Source organism: Doryrhamphus excisus, linkage group LG17 (assembly GCF_037039965.1).
Source record: "Doryrhamphus excisus strain RoL-2023G ecotype Guam linkage group LG17, RoL_Dexc_Guam_v1.1, whole genome shotgun sequence".
Taxonomy (NCBI): Eukaryota; Metazoa; Chordata; class Actinopteri; order Syngnathiformes; family Syngnathidae; genus Doryrhamphus; species Doryrhamphus excisus.
This window is the reverse complement of record NC_136373.1, coordinates 12,479,653-12,499,119: the sequence shown is the minus strand read 5'-3', so window position 1 is coordinate 12,499,119 and position 19,467 is coordinate 12,479,653. Positions and strand designations below refer to the sequence as shown.

The 19,467-nt window shown below is 39.0% G+C and overlaps 2 protein-coding genes across 2 annotated transcripts; both read right to left on the bottom strand.

Annotated features, from left to right (window-relative positions):
- Positions 1 to 595: 595 nt before the first annotated feature.
- gpn2 (GPN-loop GTPase 2) lies at positions 596 to 6,927 on the bottom strand. The gene is made up of 5 exons (XM_058084368.2): positions 6,245 to 6,927; positions 6,011 to 6,167; positions 3,133 to 3,293; positions 1,779 to 1,909; positions 596 to 1,592 (listed from the first exon to the last, which is right to left on the bottom strand). Exons 1-5 carry the CDS (start codon positions 6,650 to 6,652, stop codon positions 1,514 to 1,516), a joined length of 936 nt encoding a protein of 311 aa, XP_057940351.2. The 5' UTR covers positions 6,653 to 6,927; the 3' UTR covers positions 596 to 1,513.
- Positions 6,928 to 7,713: 786 nt separating this feature from the next.
- gpatch3 (G patch domain containing 3) lies at positions 7,714 to 15,952 on the bottom strand. The gene is made up of 7 exons (XM_058084586.2): positions 15,528 to 15,952; positions 12,446 to 12,909; positions 10,159 to 10,333; positions 10,004 to 10,063; positions 9,812 to 9,933; positions 9,611 to 9,738; positions 7,714 to 8,081 (listed from the first exon to the last, which is right to left on the bottom strand). The coding sequence occupies exons 1-7, from the start codon at positions 15,919 to 15,921 to the stop codon at positions 7,898 to 7,900; spliced, it is 1,527 nt and encodes a 508-aa protein (XP_057940569.2). The 5' UTR covers positions 15,922 to 15,952; the 3' UTR covers positions 7,714 to 7,897.
- Between the last annotated feature and the right edge of the window lie 3,515 nt (positions 15,953 to 19,467).

Below are 19,467 nucleotides of genomic sequence, written 5' to 3'. Positions count from 1 at the left end.
CATTATGAGTATTTTGTTCACATTAGACGCGAATCATCTCACAAGTATACTAGTGTAACTTTCCACAAAGCACAATTCACTCAAAAAATAGTTTGCTGTTTATTTTTTTCATGTTAGTCTTCTATGTAGGCTATTTTTAACTGAAACCACCATGTACATAATTATATTTTTTTACATTTTTTTCCTGTAATACCGAGCTGCATTAAAACAAGGCAAAACCTAACCTTGCAGCAATAGACTAGCAATGCACATTCCCTCTCTTTTGCATGCCCCCTCCCCTCTGTGTCTCAGTGCTGTGCAGGGTGTGGGGGATGGGTGCAGGCTGCAGCTCTCTCTCACCCCAATAACATTGAAGCCAACAGCCAGACCTTATCTTGCAAGCAAGTGAGGGATTGGGGAAGGGTGTTAGTGCAAGTGCGGAGCAAAAATCTCCCAAAAAACGACAACATTGGTGCTTTGGCGTTCATATCCATGAAACGCATCGTGGGTGCGTGCGCAGAACAGAGCAAGGGTGTGTGTGTGTGTGTATGCGTGAGCGTGCAAAACACTGGTAAATTGCTGATTAAATGGGCGAAACGTACAAAAAGACAATTACTATGCTAGATGGTGTATTGATTTAAATGTATAAATGCAAGACACTATCTTTCCATTTGTCACTCAGACTGGTTTCTCTCTCTCTCACACACACACACACACACACACACACACACACACACACACACACACACCATCCTCTAGGGGGCTTAAGGGAGAGGAAAAGGCCGGAAGTACCAATGAGAAGGCATAGTTGATCACATGTGCAAACATCGGAACAGAATTTTACATTCAGCCTGACACACCCCCTCAATGCATGGAGTCCATGTGAAACGTAATCACCCTCTCTCACACACACACACACACATTGCAGTGATGTCATTTCACAAATTACTTCAGCTCGATTCCACTGAGGAATGAAAGGTGCATGCATTTTTTAACGCTACACATGTTTGTTTCAATATTATTTTTTAAAGCATAAAAGTAGTAAACAACACAAAAAGAACAGTAGTGATCACTAAGTAAAAGAGTTGGAACACAGAGAGAGAGTGTGTGTGTGTGTGTCTTCCATCCCAAAGACCAGACACAGGGCCAGTTGTGCAGAAACACAGATTTAATGTGGCTTCCTCTCCCCGCCTGACTTAATTTTTCTGCTCCGGCTGGGGAGAAAATCTGGAGCAGCGTTTTAGAAATAGGACTGGAGGATTTGTGAGCACATCTGCTGCCATCTGCTGGATGAAAATGACATGCAACTCCCAAAAAAGGATAGTTTGAAGTCACCTTCTCGTTTTAGGCAACTGAATTCTTACTGATAAAATTGAAGATTGATTGTTGATTGATTAAGTAAAGTAAACTGAGGGAATAACAGTTGAGGTGTTTGAATAAAAAATCTATGTTGTCATTCAGTGCAAAGTTCAATACCACTGTGTCTGGTTCTTTCAACTGGAGAGATCCAGGTCCGATGTTTGTGTGTTGGCATTCAGCAATTCAAAAACTCCATTTCCTCCTCCACACTCTTTCCATTTGTTTCAACGTAGCGTTCTTGAACTCTGAGAGTGCTGGGTAAGTCAGCTGTTAAGGCAGACATGAACACTTTTAAGTGTTTATTTCAAAACATTGAGCTTACAGCTGGCCTTAAACTGCAATGAGAAAAGCAGTCGGCTTTTTCAGCTCGGTGCCGTAAATCGTGGGGGTTAAATGGCGTGAGTCATAGTTGAGTCACCAGAGCTGCGAGAAAAGGATACGAGCCGAACTGGAAGTCTGCCCCCACGGCGGCTGACATCATCGCCTGTAGATTCCTCTCCTCCAGGTCTCCAAAGCAGTAGCCGTTAGCCTTGTCCACTGCCCCCAACACCCGCGTCATACTCTCTTTGTCCTACAGATGCATAGAAGGCTTTTAGAGGTCCAGCAACCAACGAAGGTTAACATTAGCCAATCATGAGCCACAAAAACACTCACAACCAGCTTGTCAACCAATTGGAAATTACTCAATATTATAGTGTGACTCACTCTGTCACAAATAACACAAAACTCATCACACAGCAACTTAACACTTAGAGGGCAAACCTGAGAAATATACAAACATGCAACAATACAAGTTTACGATGAAAAAAATATTGCATTGCATATGAGCACTGTATTCATTGGAGGACAAGCAGCATCAAAAATGGATGTCTGGCACTGCAATGCTGCTCCTGTCCACCAGAGGGAGGCTGATGTCATTGCAGCCCCCCAATGCAAATGCAATGCATTATAAGAAAACGTTAAGAGTTGTTTTTTTTTTCATTTTTGTATCTTTCTTGGGTATACCTTTAGAGTGTTAAGTTGCTGTGTGATGAGTTTACGGTTGTAAGATGACACCGTGAGTAACAACCTCCTGCAATTTCCAATGGGTTGACGAGCTTGTGAGTGCACTGATAGCTTGTGATAAAGATACTGTTTCGAGCGGCACAGTATTTAAATCATCAGCAGCAGTTCTGACATAAAAAGGAGCTGTCACAAGATTAGAATTCAGACATAAATTAGCCGCACTGCTGTATAAGCCACAGTTTAAGAAAAAAAGTACGTCTCAAACACAGGAATTTATGATAATTCTATCAATATATGTAAATGCAGTTCGGAGTATCACTCTGCAGACACCTTCCTGTTCCATCTTTAAGTAGGAGTAGTTTTACTTTAGTTTTGCATTATTCTATTATATTATGGTTATCTCCTCTTTATCTTGTATGATAGTAAAGAATATCATTTCACATGGACAGTATACAGTACAGTACATTATGTAGTACAGTACAGCAAGAGGAAAGAAATCTAAGGCCAATAAAACACGCTTCTATTTGTACTCCATCTAAACTTCCCACACAGAATGAATAAATTACATTTGTGTTTCTTTAAAAGACGATGCATGAGCCATGCTTTAATGTGTCACACGGTGATCATCGCCTTAGTCAAAACAGAAATGGATGCTGCCACGGCTCAAAAGTGGTAGCTTGAGCCACTTTGTTTTGTAAATCAGTGCAGCGTCACAGTGCTCGCGGCCTGAATACATGAATAAAATATGAATGAAAACATTTCCGTACAACTAGAAACAAACAGTGATACCTGAACATTGAGAGACACAAATGACACGAGGCTGTAATCTTCAATGATTTCTGCCAGCTTTTCGTTTAGACGGCGAAATTTTTTAAAGAAGGGATCCGCTGCCAGGTGATTCAGTAGATATTTCAGGTCCATGACTTCAGTGTAGAAATCAAGGTTAAATGCTGTTTGAAGAGGACACAGAAGCATTATTACAACAATAAACGGAATTAAGAAGGGCAAACTGTATTACAGTGGAATATATAGTTACAGCTGAATATGTCCAACAATATTCAATGATAGAAAGTCTCATTAAACGTGACAATCCATGATGTCACACTCTCGGCTTATCACGCAAGACCTCAGCGTAGTCGACTCAGTTCTATATATATATATATATATATATATATATATATTCTATATATAGTTATATATATATATATATATATATATTGCACATTTTCCGAAATTTTACGAAAGTTTATGTGTGAAGCGGCACCCCGAAATCTCAATGGATTTCCTCAAAACTTTGCAAAAGACATTTTTATGTTCATTAGAAAAAAATGGAATGCCAGCCAAATTGATATTATGAATTTAAAATTTCACATCCAAATTTGATGCACCCTAATATATATATGTATACATATATATAAGTTTTTATTTATTTTTTGCGTGGGGGGAAAAATATGTATTTTTTATTTTTATTATTTTTTTTAATTTTTATTATATTTTTATATTTTATTTAATTGTATTATTTTTTTACTATATTTTTATTATATTATATATACATATATACACACATATATGTATATATATATATATATATATATATACATATAAGTGTGTGTATATATATATATATACACACATATATACGTATATAATAAAAATATAATATATAATATATATATATATATACATATATATATATATATATACACATATATATAATATAATAAAAATATAATAAAATTAAATAAAATATAAAAATATAATAAAAATTAAAAAAAAATTACATATTTTTCCTCCCCACGCAAAAAATAAATAAAAACTTATATATATACATATATATATATTAGGGTTCATCAAATTTGGATGTAAAATTTTAAATTCATAATATCAATTTGGCTGGCATTCCATTTTTTTCTAATGAACATAAAAATGTCTTTTGCAAAGTTTTGAGGAAATCCATTGAGATTTCGGGGTGCCGCAAAAAAAATAATAAAATTGCCAAAATAAAAAATAAAAAAGATGTCTGCACATCTATCAACCTAACACTAGTTTCTTTAATGACACTTGAACTGCACTTTTACTCTGGTGTTATGAGCAATGAGGGGTTGCCTTCAAAGACACCAGGCCATTTAAATTCAATTCAACTTTTGAGTATATTTTGTAGGATTTATTTGGTAATGGTAATGGTTTTATTACATTTGAACATGCATCAGATTACAATTGAGTGCATCCCATAATCAGTTCACAGTTCCACATGTCCAAAAGGAGTAGGAAGAAGCAAAGCTTATTAAATCCTACCCCTCCATCTGGTACTTTTACAATCAGTAACTGTTACATTTGTTCACTTCCTGCTTTCCTAAAAAAAAATTTCACATCATGACTGGTTCAAGACTCTTCATCCTTGTATTTAGCAAACATCAACTGCTTGTATTGTTTCTTGAATTGGCTCATCGTTGTGCATTGTTTGAGGGTCTTACTCAGTCCATTCCATAGTTTGATTCCACATACTGAAATGCTATGGCTTTTTAACGTAGTCCTAGCATAGAAGTGTTTCAAATGTACTTCTTCCCTGAGATCATATTTCTCCTCTCTTGTAGAGAAGTATTGGATGACATTTTTAGCTAATTGGTTATTTTTAGTCTTATGCATTATTTTAGCTGTTTGAAGATGAACTATATCATCAAGTTTAAGTATTAGTGATTTTAGAAAAAAGGAGTTAGTATGTTCTCTGTAGGCGGCATTATGAATTATCCTTACTGACCTTTTTTGCAGTACATTTAGCGAGTGAAGATTGTCCAGTAGTTCTTAATGACAGTATTTCCTGCCAGAAATGTTTTTTTTTTGTTTGTTTTGTTTTTTGCGTGGGAGAACACCCATGCATGCACGTAGCTATCAAAATAGCAGTTATTACATTTGCGTGTGTTTGTTACACACGCCTTATGCATTATTTTAGCTGTTTGAAGATTAACTATATCAACAAGTTTAAGTAGTAGTGATTTTAGAAATAAGGAGTTCATATGTTCTCTGTAGGCGGCATTATTTCATACTTAAATGCAGGAAGTTGTAATTCTGCATTAAAAGTGACATATATGGTGTTGGAATTGCACTGCTGTTGATGTGTTCAGGTCAGAATATAAAAGTGATAAAAGAGGACTGTGGCTGCATCTGTTGTCATAACTGAGAGGCATGGCTCGACATGACGCTAATGTGTTGATTATGCTAAAATGTAATAATCATTCATGCATTCATGGAATAAATGAGTTACTGGCAACCCGTGGAAAAGGGCTGTGTTCTGCCTCAGAGTGAATACTGTACTATACTTGGAGGCATTTTACCTCACATATAATTTGTCAGGGCGGCACAGTGGTCTAGTGGTTAGCGCGCAGACCTCACACCTAGGAGACCAGGGTTCAATTCCACCCTCGGCCATCTCGGCCATTTTCTCCGGGTACTCCGGTTTCCTCCCACATTCCAAAAACATGCTAGGTGACTCCAAATTGTCCATAGGTATGAATGTTGTTGTTTGTCTATATGTGCCCTGTGATTGGCTGGCGACCAGTCCAGGGTGTACCCTCTCGCCCAAAGCACCCCCGCGACCGTCGTGAGGAAAAGCGGTAGAAAATGAATGAATAATTTGTCAGAAGTGAAGCGAACAAACAATCATACCAACCTAGTTTTCCATACTGTTCTATTAAGTCCATCTTGGAGAGGATGTTGACATGTGGGAGCTCCACATGTAGCATGGTGGACAGTGAAGTACACAGCACTGAGATGAACTTGGCTGGGTCAGCACAGTAGTGAGAGTCCACAAGGTGCACCGATGTGAGCTGAAAGCAAGGTAAAAAGGTTATGGTGTGAATTTGTAAAAAAAAAAAAAGAGATTGATGATGTTTAATACACTCACCCTAAAATTCCACTTCCCCAGCTGTGAGAAAATGTTTTTAACTGAATTCTGGTGCGTGTAGAACTCCACCTGTCCTGGACAGTCAAACAAGAAGTAACAGTCGTGGTGCTGCTTCAACTTGTTTTCCAACCAGTCCATGTTTGCTTCGACATACTCCATGCAGTACAGGAGGCCGCCATTGGGTCCCAGCTTCAAACCGTCCATCACATCATCCAAAGTGACCAGCTCTGAGATATCCACGGCGCAGTTGTATGGAAGTCCTTCATTAGCTGGGTCCATGTTTACTACAACTACCTTGCGTCCGAGTTGTGTGAGGAACTCCTGCATAGCCCTGCAGTAAGTCGTTTTCCCCGAACCTGGAGGCCCAATCACCACCTGGCCGAAACGAAGAGCTTTTTGTTCGGACATCTTCTTTTATGTGTTTTAAAAGCTTTGTGAAGTCAAGAAAGGTGGCATAGCTCTACTGTACTGTACAATGCTAACCGCTCCACTCGAATATGTGTCGTTTCGGACCAAGCCATACAAAGTATTTTATAACCGAAAAGATGTTAGCTTCTTTCGGGTCTGACCAATGTCACCGAATGGTTAAGTTACAAAGTTTAAAACCGCCCGGTAATCACCCGCCGCTTTTGTATGTACATGCGCAGCAAGTCCTACGAACTAGCTTACTTGCTAACATCATATACATCCGGGTTAAGTGAACTACGAAGTTTCAAAATAAATGTTTGTTGTTTACGCTTTAACAAACGATTAAAGATAAATGTATCTATGAATACCGTCTGTCGGACACCACATAGGTCTATGTTAAACAAAAGCCTTGCAATGTTAATATATTTGTTTACTTCCACTCAAAACGTTCTATTTTATGAATTCGCAATGTATTTCTTAATAATTAAAAACAAATTAAAAGCGCCAAATATGCAACATTTACATATCACGTGACATGCATATTAACCACGCTACAGCGACATTGTTATTGTTATTATTATAATTAACATTGTAACGCCAAATAACTACTTTACTGGCGTATTGACTTTTTGCCACACCACACTGACTAGCAGCTAACGACTTAGCTTCACAATGCCTCAGCACACTACCGAAAGCTAACATAGTAACCATGTTGCTATGTGAAATCATTGCGCCCAGGAAGGAAGTTCCGGTAATGTTTATAAGGACCAACATATGGCACATGTTCTTGTTAAGTATTACATGTTATGATGTAATGTACCTGCTACTACATGCTCACAGCATGTATATAAAACATTGTTGGTGTTTTAGTAGCCATCTGTGTAGGCGCCCTAAGTGCAGTTTTCCTTTAATTGATCACATTGTCTGAAATCATATACTTTATATTCTATTTTAATGAGCTACTCCTGTATACCTCAAGTATTTACATAACATTATACGAATAAAATTTTATTTTATGTGTCTGTTGCAGCTGTGTTGATAAAAATAATCCAATACATAATTTAAAAAAATAGTTTCCCCTCATGGGATTAATAAAAGTTTAATAAATTGAGGTGTAAAGGTTTAAATACCTTAAATAATATTTGTTTTAGGTCACAAAAATATAAAACAATATTGCATACAATACTTAAAAAAACGATGAATGTAGTTTTTACAGCGTGATGAAAATAAAATAAAACTAAAATGTCATCTTCGTGGTCCACTGCTGCCACCTGGCTGCCAGCCTCTGTACTTCATGCTGGTGTTTGGTTGGCGTCTGAGCAAGCTGTCGCCATCATCCATGTCTTTGGGTTGATCATAGATTGTAGTCACATGGAAATCTTTTCTAGGTTTCTTTGTAGTATATAGGAGTAACTTTTCACCGTGATACCTGCAAAATACACACAGTACATTACCATGAGTACACTGACTTGCAGAATAAAAAAAATAATAATGCCCCAATTTTTTTCCCACAGAGAGCACATTTCATTCACCCATCATTTATAAATATGTGTGATAATACAAGTCAAATGTACAGTGTATTGGTTTAAAATAAGACCACAATTATGTCTTTATCAGGGCTCTACATTAAAAACAAAAATGACTTGCCCATGGGGAATCCTTAAGGTGAGAAGTACTTGCCCGAACTTGCCCCATGTAAAATGAAAAGACTGCCATAATGATATCGTCTAATTTTTGTGGCATCACATGAGAATCTCAAATAAAGATGAAATGATTATCATTTCTTGTGGTTGTTTTCCAACATAGATCATGACGTTGCATGGAAATCTGCATTGTCAAGAGACTTCTAGGCACTTTGCCTTTTATAAGTTGTGCACCACAATGAAACATTATTAAATAGACACATTTGTGTACTAGTAAAGAAATAAATGCTCAATGGTGAAACAATAATTTGTAAAGCAAAGGTGAGAAAAATACACAGAGAAATGGAAGCGCTAGATTTTGTAGCTTGTGCAAAATCAGCACTTGGTATTGGATCTAATGGGTGGTGTTTCATTGTGACCACTTCAAATTGTCACAGCAATGTGATTCACTCACCTGTGCCATCATTTGATTTGCTGCCGCTAATAAAATACTTGTTTAGGAGGCACTGGTTCATCACTTTTTGCTGTTTTCCTTCACAAGTTATTGAAGAATTAGACCATGTTGGCAGGGATGCCATGATAGATGTTTTCCTAGTCAAACCATCGCTGATTGGTTGATCTTGAACAAGAACGGGTGTGGGTAAAACGCGGACTATGGACCGTGGTCTAAATAAACAATTCTGATTGGTCCATTTCAAGATTTGCAAGTATTGGTTTGCAAATTACTGCCGGAATTACGCAGTCCGGGTTTTACCAACACCCAACAGAAACCGCTTAAAAAAAAAACTCTTGGCAGTATGGCATGCCAAAGTACACTTGCCCGACGGGAATATCACTGATTGGATTTACTTGCCCCAATTTTGTTTTAACTTGCCCCGGGCCATCGGTACATCGTTATTGTCCAGCCCTGCTTTATGCTTCACTAATGTTTTTTCCATCAAGTGTTGGGATTTCACATTTTGTTTGGCAAACTGTGACTCCAATTCCATCAATTCAACAATCACCTTACATTGTCATTCGTTGGCTGAGTACCTTTACATTTGATCATTTAAAGTGCACATCAAAGGAAGATGGATGAATCTAATCTAATAATTACAACAGTCACGCTTATTGCAAATGCTGATGTGAAATCGGAGTACAATGTCAATATGAAGCCAGGAGGAGGCTTCGGAGGTGGAGCCATGTGTCGAACATTTAATTACTCGCAATTTTGTTGCCATTCGCTGGTCGTCCCGCCACTTCCCCTGCAACCCTACCGCAACCCCAACGCATAGGGAAAGGAGCAGATAGGGGAGAGGTGACTTTGAGAACTTACCCAAACCCTCGTTTGCAGCGTGGATGCTGGCCTTCGTTTTCCAGGGCTTCAGAAATCCCAACCTGACTGCTCCCTAAGCCTTCCCCGTCCCTCCAGCCCTGCTTCTCCATCACACGACGACCAAAGCCCTGAATGAAAAGCCTCAAGTGATGAAACCGGAAAGATTCCACCGCCAACAACGGCTTGTGGCAACTACTATACCTTTGTGAACCTTTCAAAACTGCCAATGCTCTGATTGTGTGCCGCTCCAGGTTCAAGACCTTCTCTTAGCCTTTTCTCAAGTCGCATTCGGACGTAGTCACGGGCATCCATGTCACCACCGTCTGTTCAAAGAACCAAACCAGTTTAGCCAATCATGTCAACAGATCAAGTAAACCTTTAAAAATGGAGCACCTTTATCATAATAGACACTCATGTCAACATCCCAGTCGTCTGCTGTTTGCTCATCAAAATCTAAAACAAAAATAAGACAGAAATGTGAACATCTCTATTTTAGTTATACAATTACAACAAATTACGAATTATATAAAAAATATTGTTATTTTTACCTCCTTCTTCTTCCTGCCAGTACTGGGCATCAGTGTAGAACACCAAGCCCGAGCCGCCCTTTTCCCACTTTAATTCTATTTCTTCCTCATAAAGCCTCTCTTTGCTGCGCTCTTGGCTGGTGACATCGTCATGGAGCGCCTCATGGCGCTCCCACTCCTCACAGCAGTCGTCATCCTGCAAGCAAAGATGGCTAATTTATAAGAGAGTTCAGAACACAAATATGTGTAACAGCGATGATTTGAGATTCTGAAATGGGGTCACATTGCATAAAGATCCAATAGTTCCTTCATTCCCACATAAATCTGGTAAATATTGCTGGGAAAAGTAGCAGTTTCTGAACTTTCTTGCACACAACAATTTCTTTTCATGCCGTTAGATAAAAAATGATATAAGCGATATGTGTCTGAGAGTATTTTCAACGTATATTTGTACTGCTATAATATCTGCATGTCATCAAATGTGTCCTGATCAAAAACTGCCGGAAGTGGCATAATAGGGATGGATATTTGACTACATTTCCCTTTTCATTCATTCATTCATTTTCTACCGCTTTTCCTCACAAGGGTCGCGGGGGTGCTGGATCCTATCCCAGCTGTCTTCGGGCGAGAGGCGGGGTACACCCTGGACTGGTGGCCAGCCAATCACAGGGCACATATAGACAAACAACCATTCACACTCACATTCATACCTATGGACAATTTGGAGTCGCCAATTAATTAACCTAGCATGTTTTTGGAATGTGGGAGGCATCCGGAGTACCCGGAGAAAACCCACGCATGCACGGGGAGAACATGCAAACTCCACACAGAGATGGCCGAGGGTGGAATTGAACCCTGGTCTCCTAGCTGTGAGGTCTGTGCGCTAACCACTAGACCGCCGTGCTGCCCATTTCCCTTTTTAACTGTTGCAAAATCAATGCTACATTTTTGAAAATAACAAAGATCCACGTACTGAAAAATGAAAGTCTGCACAGGCCACTGTGATATTTTACATTTTGTAAACCAACCTACGTACATATATGCTAGGAAGTGGCACATACTGTATTTAAAGAAAAAACTACCTGTTTCTCTTTCTTAAATATTTCAAATTATGCTTCTAAAAATCACATGGTTCTCCTAATATTGTTACGACTTCATGCTCAAAATGATGACGTTATTCTGCTATTATTTAAACTTTTTACAAGATGCACTTTTGAACACCCCTGAGATAGGATAATCACCTTCTGACTGTTCTGAACTCCTGTTTCCTGTCACTGCCAGGTGTGAGCAATAATGCCAACCGGAGGAGTTGAGCCATCACACACGTCTGCATAAGTGGAGCTCAACTTCTAATAGCTCGCATGTTGCTCTTTTAAGCTATGTGAGACAGCATCAATAGCATGACTGCTGGCTGCAGCCATTTTGCCTGGTAAATTCAATCCATGAAACATGTACGACAGGGGTCTCAAACACGCGGCCCGCAGGACACTAGTTTGAGGCCCCCGCCTTGATATGAAAGTTTAATGTTAGTGCGGCCCGCGCAAGTTTGATATGGATGCTGTATGGTATCATGTACCCAGAAAAAATTATTAAGTTTGATTAATGTTCATGTTAAAGGTTAAATAACTGTTAATAGTTATCCTCCCTATCCGTGTGGAAGTGGTAAGTTTTTGGCTATTTAAGTTTAAAGGAAATAACTTGGAGGCTACCGTTTAGGTCGCTAGCTCTCTAGTTTGCGAGTTAGCATGTGTCTCAAGACCCTGCAGTTGCGCAATATGTTGTAAATAAAAAAAGTATAAATGTGACTATAGTCGTGTTTTGTCATGTCTACAGGGCTCTAATAATGCTTTGTTCATTTTAATCTGGAAAAAAATAATTTGTCTACCCACCCAACTATATGTGGTTTCTTAAGTTTTTATTATTTGCCGTTTTATTATTATTATTATATTTATTTATTACTGATTGATTTTCTTTATTCTTGATTTGTTTATTTATTTTTCATCTTATTTTGTGCGGAAAAATAAAAATTAAGATATTTGAGAACAGTGGAATGTTTTATCAGAGCTTTTTTTGTAGAAAATCGGAACCAAAGCACTGAAAAAGTTTATACATATATTTTTCTGTTTTTAATAAATGCGGTTTTTTTTTTTGAAAACCTGATGCGGCCCAGCCTTGCCCAGACCCTAGCTCCAGTGGCCCCCAGGTAAATTGAGTTTGAGACCCCTGATGTACGATCAATTCCTGACAAGCACAGAAACAAAATAAACTATATTTGCAGGAAACATACTAAATAAAGTGTTGATCTTACATCATCTGCATTTGATTCAACATCCTCCTCCGCCTCCTCTTCTCCTCCGTGTGGTTCATCGCTCTCTGTTGTCTCAGAGCCATCAGCCTGCGGCATCAATCCTGACGTTCTACCTGCAAAGGCGCCAGGGCCAGATATCTCATGCCCGGCAGCTGTTAAAACAGTCTCTTCTGTGGCCGGAAGTGTGCAAGTGTCCTGGTACTGGAAAGGCACGTTGCCATAGCGACGGTTGGAGCCAGTCTTGGGAAAAGTGAGGCCCAATTTCCGGATGAGGCGAGGAGGCAGGCGGCAGGACTGGATGAGCTGCAAGAAGACTTTGACCGGCGTCCCCACGTTTCCGTTCTGCATCAGGGCAGGTGGATTGAGCTCGGATAAGGTGTTGAGGTCGGAAAGGGTGAAGTGCTCAGTCTGGGCCACCCGATGCCGCTGCTCATACCTCGTCTTGTAAGGGAACTGTGGACTGTCTGGGGAAAACAAAATCACATGAAAATATGCTTCAGTCAACTGCAGTATATTTAACCTGTTGTTGTAGCTATGTAAGCTATGTCAAAGCTATAGCTACGTATTTCAACGTATTACAAACAGCTTTCAGTATGATGCAGGGCAGCTGTAAAGACATTTGACAACTTTTTCCTTCACTTTTGGGTGTATGTGTACAGTCGTCCCTTGTTTATCATGTTTAATTGGTTCAAGACCTGACCACAACAAATTAATTTCCGCTAAGTAGGATTTAGGGCTGTCACAATAATCAATTATTTATAAGTCGATACTGCATTGATATGCGCATGTTTGCACACAGGCTGGATGACAATAGGGTTCAATAATTTCTGAGACGTATGCCACAGCCGACAGCAACACTGTGGGAATATTCCGTTTTATACAGAATGAGCAAGGTGAGCCTGTGAACACAAGACGACCAACACGGTTTTCTCAACTTGGAAAAAAAAAATACAGATGGAGTCGTTTGATCGGCAAATATAAACACAACAGTGCAAAATAGTGCACAATCACAGACAGTGTCGCTTGCTACATTAAAAAATAACATTCAATATGGTTGTATGGCATAAATTTAATAAAATATAAAACACCCTGGACTGGTGGCCAGCCAATCACAAGGCACATATAGACAAACAACCATTCACACTCACATTCATACCTATGGACAATTTGGAGTCGCTAATTAACCTAGCATGTTTTAGGAATGTGGGAGGAAAGCGGAGTACCCGGAGAAAACCCACGCATGCACGGACGGGGAGAACAAGCAAACTCAACACAGAGATAGCCGAGAGTGGAATTGAACTTGGGTCTCGTAGCTGTGTGGCCTGCACGCTAATCACTCGGTTTTATACAGAATGAGCAAGGTGAGCCTGTGAACACAAGACGACCGACACAGTTTTCTCAACTTGGAAAAAAAAATACAGATGGAGTCATTTGATCGGCAAATATAAACACAACAGTGCAAAATAGTGCACAATCACAGACAGTGTCGCTTGCTACATTCAAGAGACCATTCAATACGGTTGTATGGCATAAATGTACAGGCAACTTCTGTGTCAAGCTAATGTGGCTCATACAGGTACCGTATACTAGAGTACATTTTAGTGTTTAAAATGCGAATTGCACCTCTCATGACAATAATAAAAACATTTTCTCATAAAATGTCAATAATATCAATAAATGATGATAATTTGTAACACAATTAGACCAGCAAAATCTGTTACCGTGACAGGCCTAGTAGGATTCAAGAACAACTAATGGAATAGTTTCATAGTTACAGCATAGAATACCTGTATACAATATTCTAAACACACTTTTTAACATTATTGAGCCCTCTATTGTGCGTGTTGTGAGTTCATTAAACCTGTAATAAATGTCTGTTCTGGTGATCAAGTCTCCTAACAATTACTGATACAGAGTGGCCAATTTAGGATGCTACATTGACAATTAGCATGCTTCTTTCAGCCTTGTATTATTAGTATTTTACTTCATTTAGTTCACTCAGCATGGAGGTTAGCATGGAGGCCACACAGTCAGCAGATCAGGAAGACCTGGGTTCGTATCTCCGTGTGGAGTTCTCCCCGTGCTGAGTGGGGTTTCTCCTCCCACATTTCATGAATGTTAGGTTAATTGTGGAATTCTAAATTTTCCATAGGTTTGAATGTGAGTGCAAATGATTGTTTGCCCCGCGATTGGCTGGCAACCAGTCATAGCGACCCTAATGATACGTAAGTGGCATATAAAATGTTCATTCATTCATTTTCTACCGCTTTTTCCTCACAAGGGTCGTGGGGGTGCTGGAGCCTATCCCAGCTGTCTTTGGGCGAAAGGCGGGGTACACCCTGGACTGGTGGGCCAGCCAATCAAGCCAACCAAGGGCACATATAGACAAACAACCATTCACACTCACATTCATACCTATGGACAATTTGGAGTGGCCAATTAACCTAGCATGTTTTTGGAATGTGGGAGGAAACCGGAGTACCCGAAGAAAACCCACGCATGCACGGGGAGAACATGCAAACTCCACATAGAGACGGCCGAGGGTGGAATTGAACCCTGGTTTCCTAGCTGTGAGGTCTGCACGCTAACCACTCGCCCACCGTGCCGCCGCATATAAAATGTATGTATGGATAATTTAGCTATTTTTATGCTTGGAAATGCATAATTTAGGCAATGAATGTGTGCATTTTTTTACGAACAATAGGCTGTATTCATCCACAAAACAGCAATTTTTAATTTTTGAAAACATCAACATGGTGATTTTTCTCCGGGTATTCCGCTTTCCTCCCACATTCCAAAAACATGCTAGGTTAATTGGCGACTCCAAATTGTCCATAGGTATGAATGTGAGTGTGAATGGTTGTTTGTCTATATGTGCCCTGTGATTGGCTGGCCACCAGTCCAGGGTGTACCCCGCCTCTCGCCTTGAAGACAGCTGGGATAGGCTCCAGCGACCCTCGTGAGGAAAAGCGGTAGAAAATGAATGAATATGGTGAGGGTACGATAATAGTGAGCAATGCTAATGGGAAAAAAACTACAGGCTTAAAATCTCACTTTGTACCATCGAGGGAATAATACTAACCGTTGTTTTGTGATACTTTAACTCTTTTAACAACACATCTTCTGGACAACCACACGCCCTTCGAATCGATCCAGTGGTTCCCTCCGTACATCCTGGCAAATCTGTCAGCTTCTTTTCCGTGAACAGATACGATACAGCAGCAAGATTTGGCCTTCTCCTTTTTGTTGTCAGTGCTGTTAGCAGCTGCCATGTCGCTCCCAGAAGACGACTTGTCGCCGTCCTCACACACCTGGGGCTCCCGGAGCACTTCTGGTCTGTGTCGGTAATGGAAACAATGGAAGCCGCAGCTCTCTATAAACTGACTGAAATAATTCCTGAGGTCCGCTGAGCGAAAAGCGACGGGAATGTTGCTAATAACGAAAAACACGGGATCTACCCCTTGAGACTCCGCCATGTTTAGCTTTGTTTGCAACGGAAATGACGTTTATTCCGCTTCCGGTATAGAACGCAGTAACCGGATGTGACGCATAATTCATATTACGTTTCATATATGAAAATAACTAAAAACTGCATTATTACAAGATTTTAAAGCTAGAGAAAGTATTTCGATTAAATAATTATTTGAATATTATTGAACACAATTAACTGATTTTGCTTGGATGTCTGCTGTAGCTGTTCTGTTGTTCAATAAAAACATAACTTCACATAATAACATAATAACTGACTTCAGTTCTGACAATTCTGTTGGAGTGTATATATTTATATGTCCTATATGTTTTATTACATATTATGACGTGTAAAAAAAAATAAAGCTTCAGAAATGAATTTCATAAATGCAGGCTGCACGGGGGATGGTTAGCGCGCAGGCCACACAGCTCGGAGAACTGAGTTCGATTCCACCCTCGGCCATCTGTGTGGAGTTTGCATGTTCTCCTCGTTATCCTCACAAGGGTTGCGGGGGTGCTGGAGCCTACCCCAGCTGTCTTCAGGCGAGAGGTGGAGTACACCCTGGACTGGTGGCCAGCCAATCACAGGGCACATATAGACAAACAACCATTCACACTCACATTCATACCTATGGACAATTTGGAATCGCTAATTAACCTAGCATGTTTTTGGAATGTGGGAGGAAACCGGAGTACCCGGAGAAAACCCACGCATGCACGGGGAGAACATGCAAACTCCACACAGAGATGGCCGAGGGTGGAATTGAACCCTGGTCTCCTACCTGTGAGGTCTGCGCATAGAAAATTAATGGATGGATAATTTAGCTATTTTTATGCTTAAACATTCTTAATTTAGGCAACAAATATGTGCATTTTTTTACAAACAATAGCCTGTATTCCACCACATATTTCCACATATTGTTCTATTTCCAATGATAATCTATTAAATATACTTTGCTTGTGTCTAATATTTAGGTTGCCCTATTTATGTGAATGACATTAAAAGCAATACAGAATACAAGCTAAATAATAGCCATGTGTTGTAAAATGATCCATTATATTTGAATATGATCTCACAGAGACGGCCAAGAAATGTGTTCTATCTGAGGTCATTAACCCAGAGGCTAACTCTGCACTTGGCCTTCACCTCGGTGTGTTTTGATAGTAACAGGCAATAAAACTGTACTCATGTGTCTGGACCCTGACATCACTACACACCGGTTACACCACGCTATACTGCTTCTAGAATTACAAATATAGTCCTGAAGGGTACCAAGCAAAGAGTTTTAAAAACCTAAGAGGCCTGAAGCTAAGAGACTCATCCTGAGTCTTGAGTGGTTAGCGCGCAGACCTCACAACTAGGAGACCAGGATTCAATTCCACCCTCGGCCATCTCTGTGTGTTCTCCCCGTGCATGCATGGGTTTTCTCCGGGTATTCCGGTTTCCTCCCACATTCCAAAAACATGCTAGGTTAATTGGCGACTCCAAATTGTCCATAGGTATGAATGTGAGTGTGAATGGTTGTTTGTCTACATGTGCCCTGTGATTGGCTGACGACCAGTCCAGGGTGTACCCCGCCTCTCACCCGAAGACAGCTGGGATAGGCTCCAGCACCTCCGCGACCCTCGTGAGGAAAAGCAATAGAAAATGAATGAATGCTAATAAGACACAATTTGTTAACATTTTCACAACATTCAAAATCTATATTGTTTCAGTTCACTAGTACTTTATTATTTTTAAATGTCATTAATGACACAATCCTTGGCTTAACGCATATAACGGAGTAATGGAAAAAAATAAAAATGTTTGAAATAAGGCTAAAAATCCTCCCCCGTGCTCATCACTTACTTCTCCACAGTTTGCCACCAGCTGCTTATAATGATCTGCCTTGTAATTTTCCAAGAAACACTTTTGGAAAAGTCAATTTCTGCTAACATGAAATCGTGAAATTTCTCTAAATATATGAATTCTGTCCACCTCCAAGAGGTGGACTAAACATTACAAATGCTAAATGCTAAACATTACAAATGAACGTATTGGAATGTGCAGAAAGGCTTTCAGATAGAACTGCTTGCTTGTAGACCAGCGCTATTATGAATTGTTAAAATAAATAAGTTAGAATGTGAAGACATCATAAAAGATCCAAGTTGACTCAACTTGTATAAAAAAAAATTGTAACCACACAACTAAGTTTCTCCAACTTAAAAGATCAAGTTCACGTGACTTATAGCTTTGTTTTGGGAACTTTCTTTATTAAGAAATAAACAAATAACAAATATTTTTGTTGTATCAACAATAGAACTCAAGTAATCAAAACTCACTTTTGATTTAGTCTAACTAATTAGCTCAAGTAAATTCAACTCACAATTAAATTGAAATCAATAATAAAATAAAATAAAATAAAATAAAATAAAATAAAATAAAATAAAATAAAATAAAATAAAATAAAATAAAATAAAATAAAATAAAATAAAATAAAATAAAATAAAATATTATTATATATTTGTTAACCTGATTTCAAAATGAGTTGAGATTACTTGATTGTTGATACAACCAAAATATTTGGTTATTTGACCTAAAAAATGAAGTTCCCACAAAAAGTCAGTAAGTCACGTGAACTTGGTCTGAACTAGACTGAACTATTTCATTAGTTTGGAGGATCAAAATCTAACATTTCTAGTTGTCTCAAATTTTTGGCAAAATTTAGTTGACCTGACACACAAAAATAAGTTGACAGAACTAAAAGCTGCATTTTTTTTTTATATAGTGCAGTTGGTTTTCTAAGAATGTCATGACTAAGATAATGAAATGTGGGGTTTTTTTTGTGCCAAAGAAAACGCTGGCGGAGAACAGCTCTCACCTTTGACTGAATGACCCTTTGATACATTAACAGTAGGCCAAGGTCACGTGTCAAGTTCCAGACATGGAGTTCACGAGAGTTCACTAACCTGAGAAAATTAGAAAATGACAGTATAACAGTATAAAACATGACATTATGTGTTTGGTATATATTTTATATTTACTGTATGTTAACAACATGTATTTGACTGAGCTTACGTGTAAAATGATTGCCTCACTTCCTGTTAGGAGTCGCTTCAATTCCCATATAAGTTCTTTTCAGGACATTCTGTGCTATCGTTGCATAATTTAGACATGATTATTTTCACTTCCTTGATCACTGAATTCAGCAGTTGCTCCACTTATGGAACGAAGGACATTTTTATTTCAACTTTACAGCCGCAAAGAAGATAAGAGTCTGTCCTCCGTGCCGGTCTCTGCCTGCTCCTAACCTCTATAAACACGAGTCTTATCACGTTTACAATTGTCCGCATGCTTCACCAAGATTGATGGCTGCCCAAGTGTATTATCGGGCATTTCACCCATGAAACAAACACAACATTTTCAAACTGTGTTTTTTTTATTATTGGCATATCCAATAATATATGATATGATTCTTTACAAGTCGATTAAGTTAAACAAATTTTTGTTGATCTTTTAACTGCACATATTAACATTTTTAACTGACCTTGACTCTAAAGCAGGGGTCTCAAAC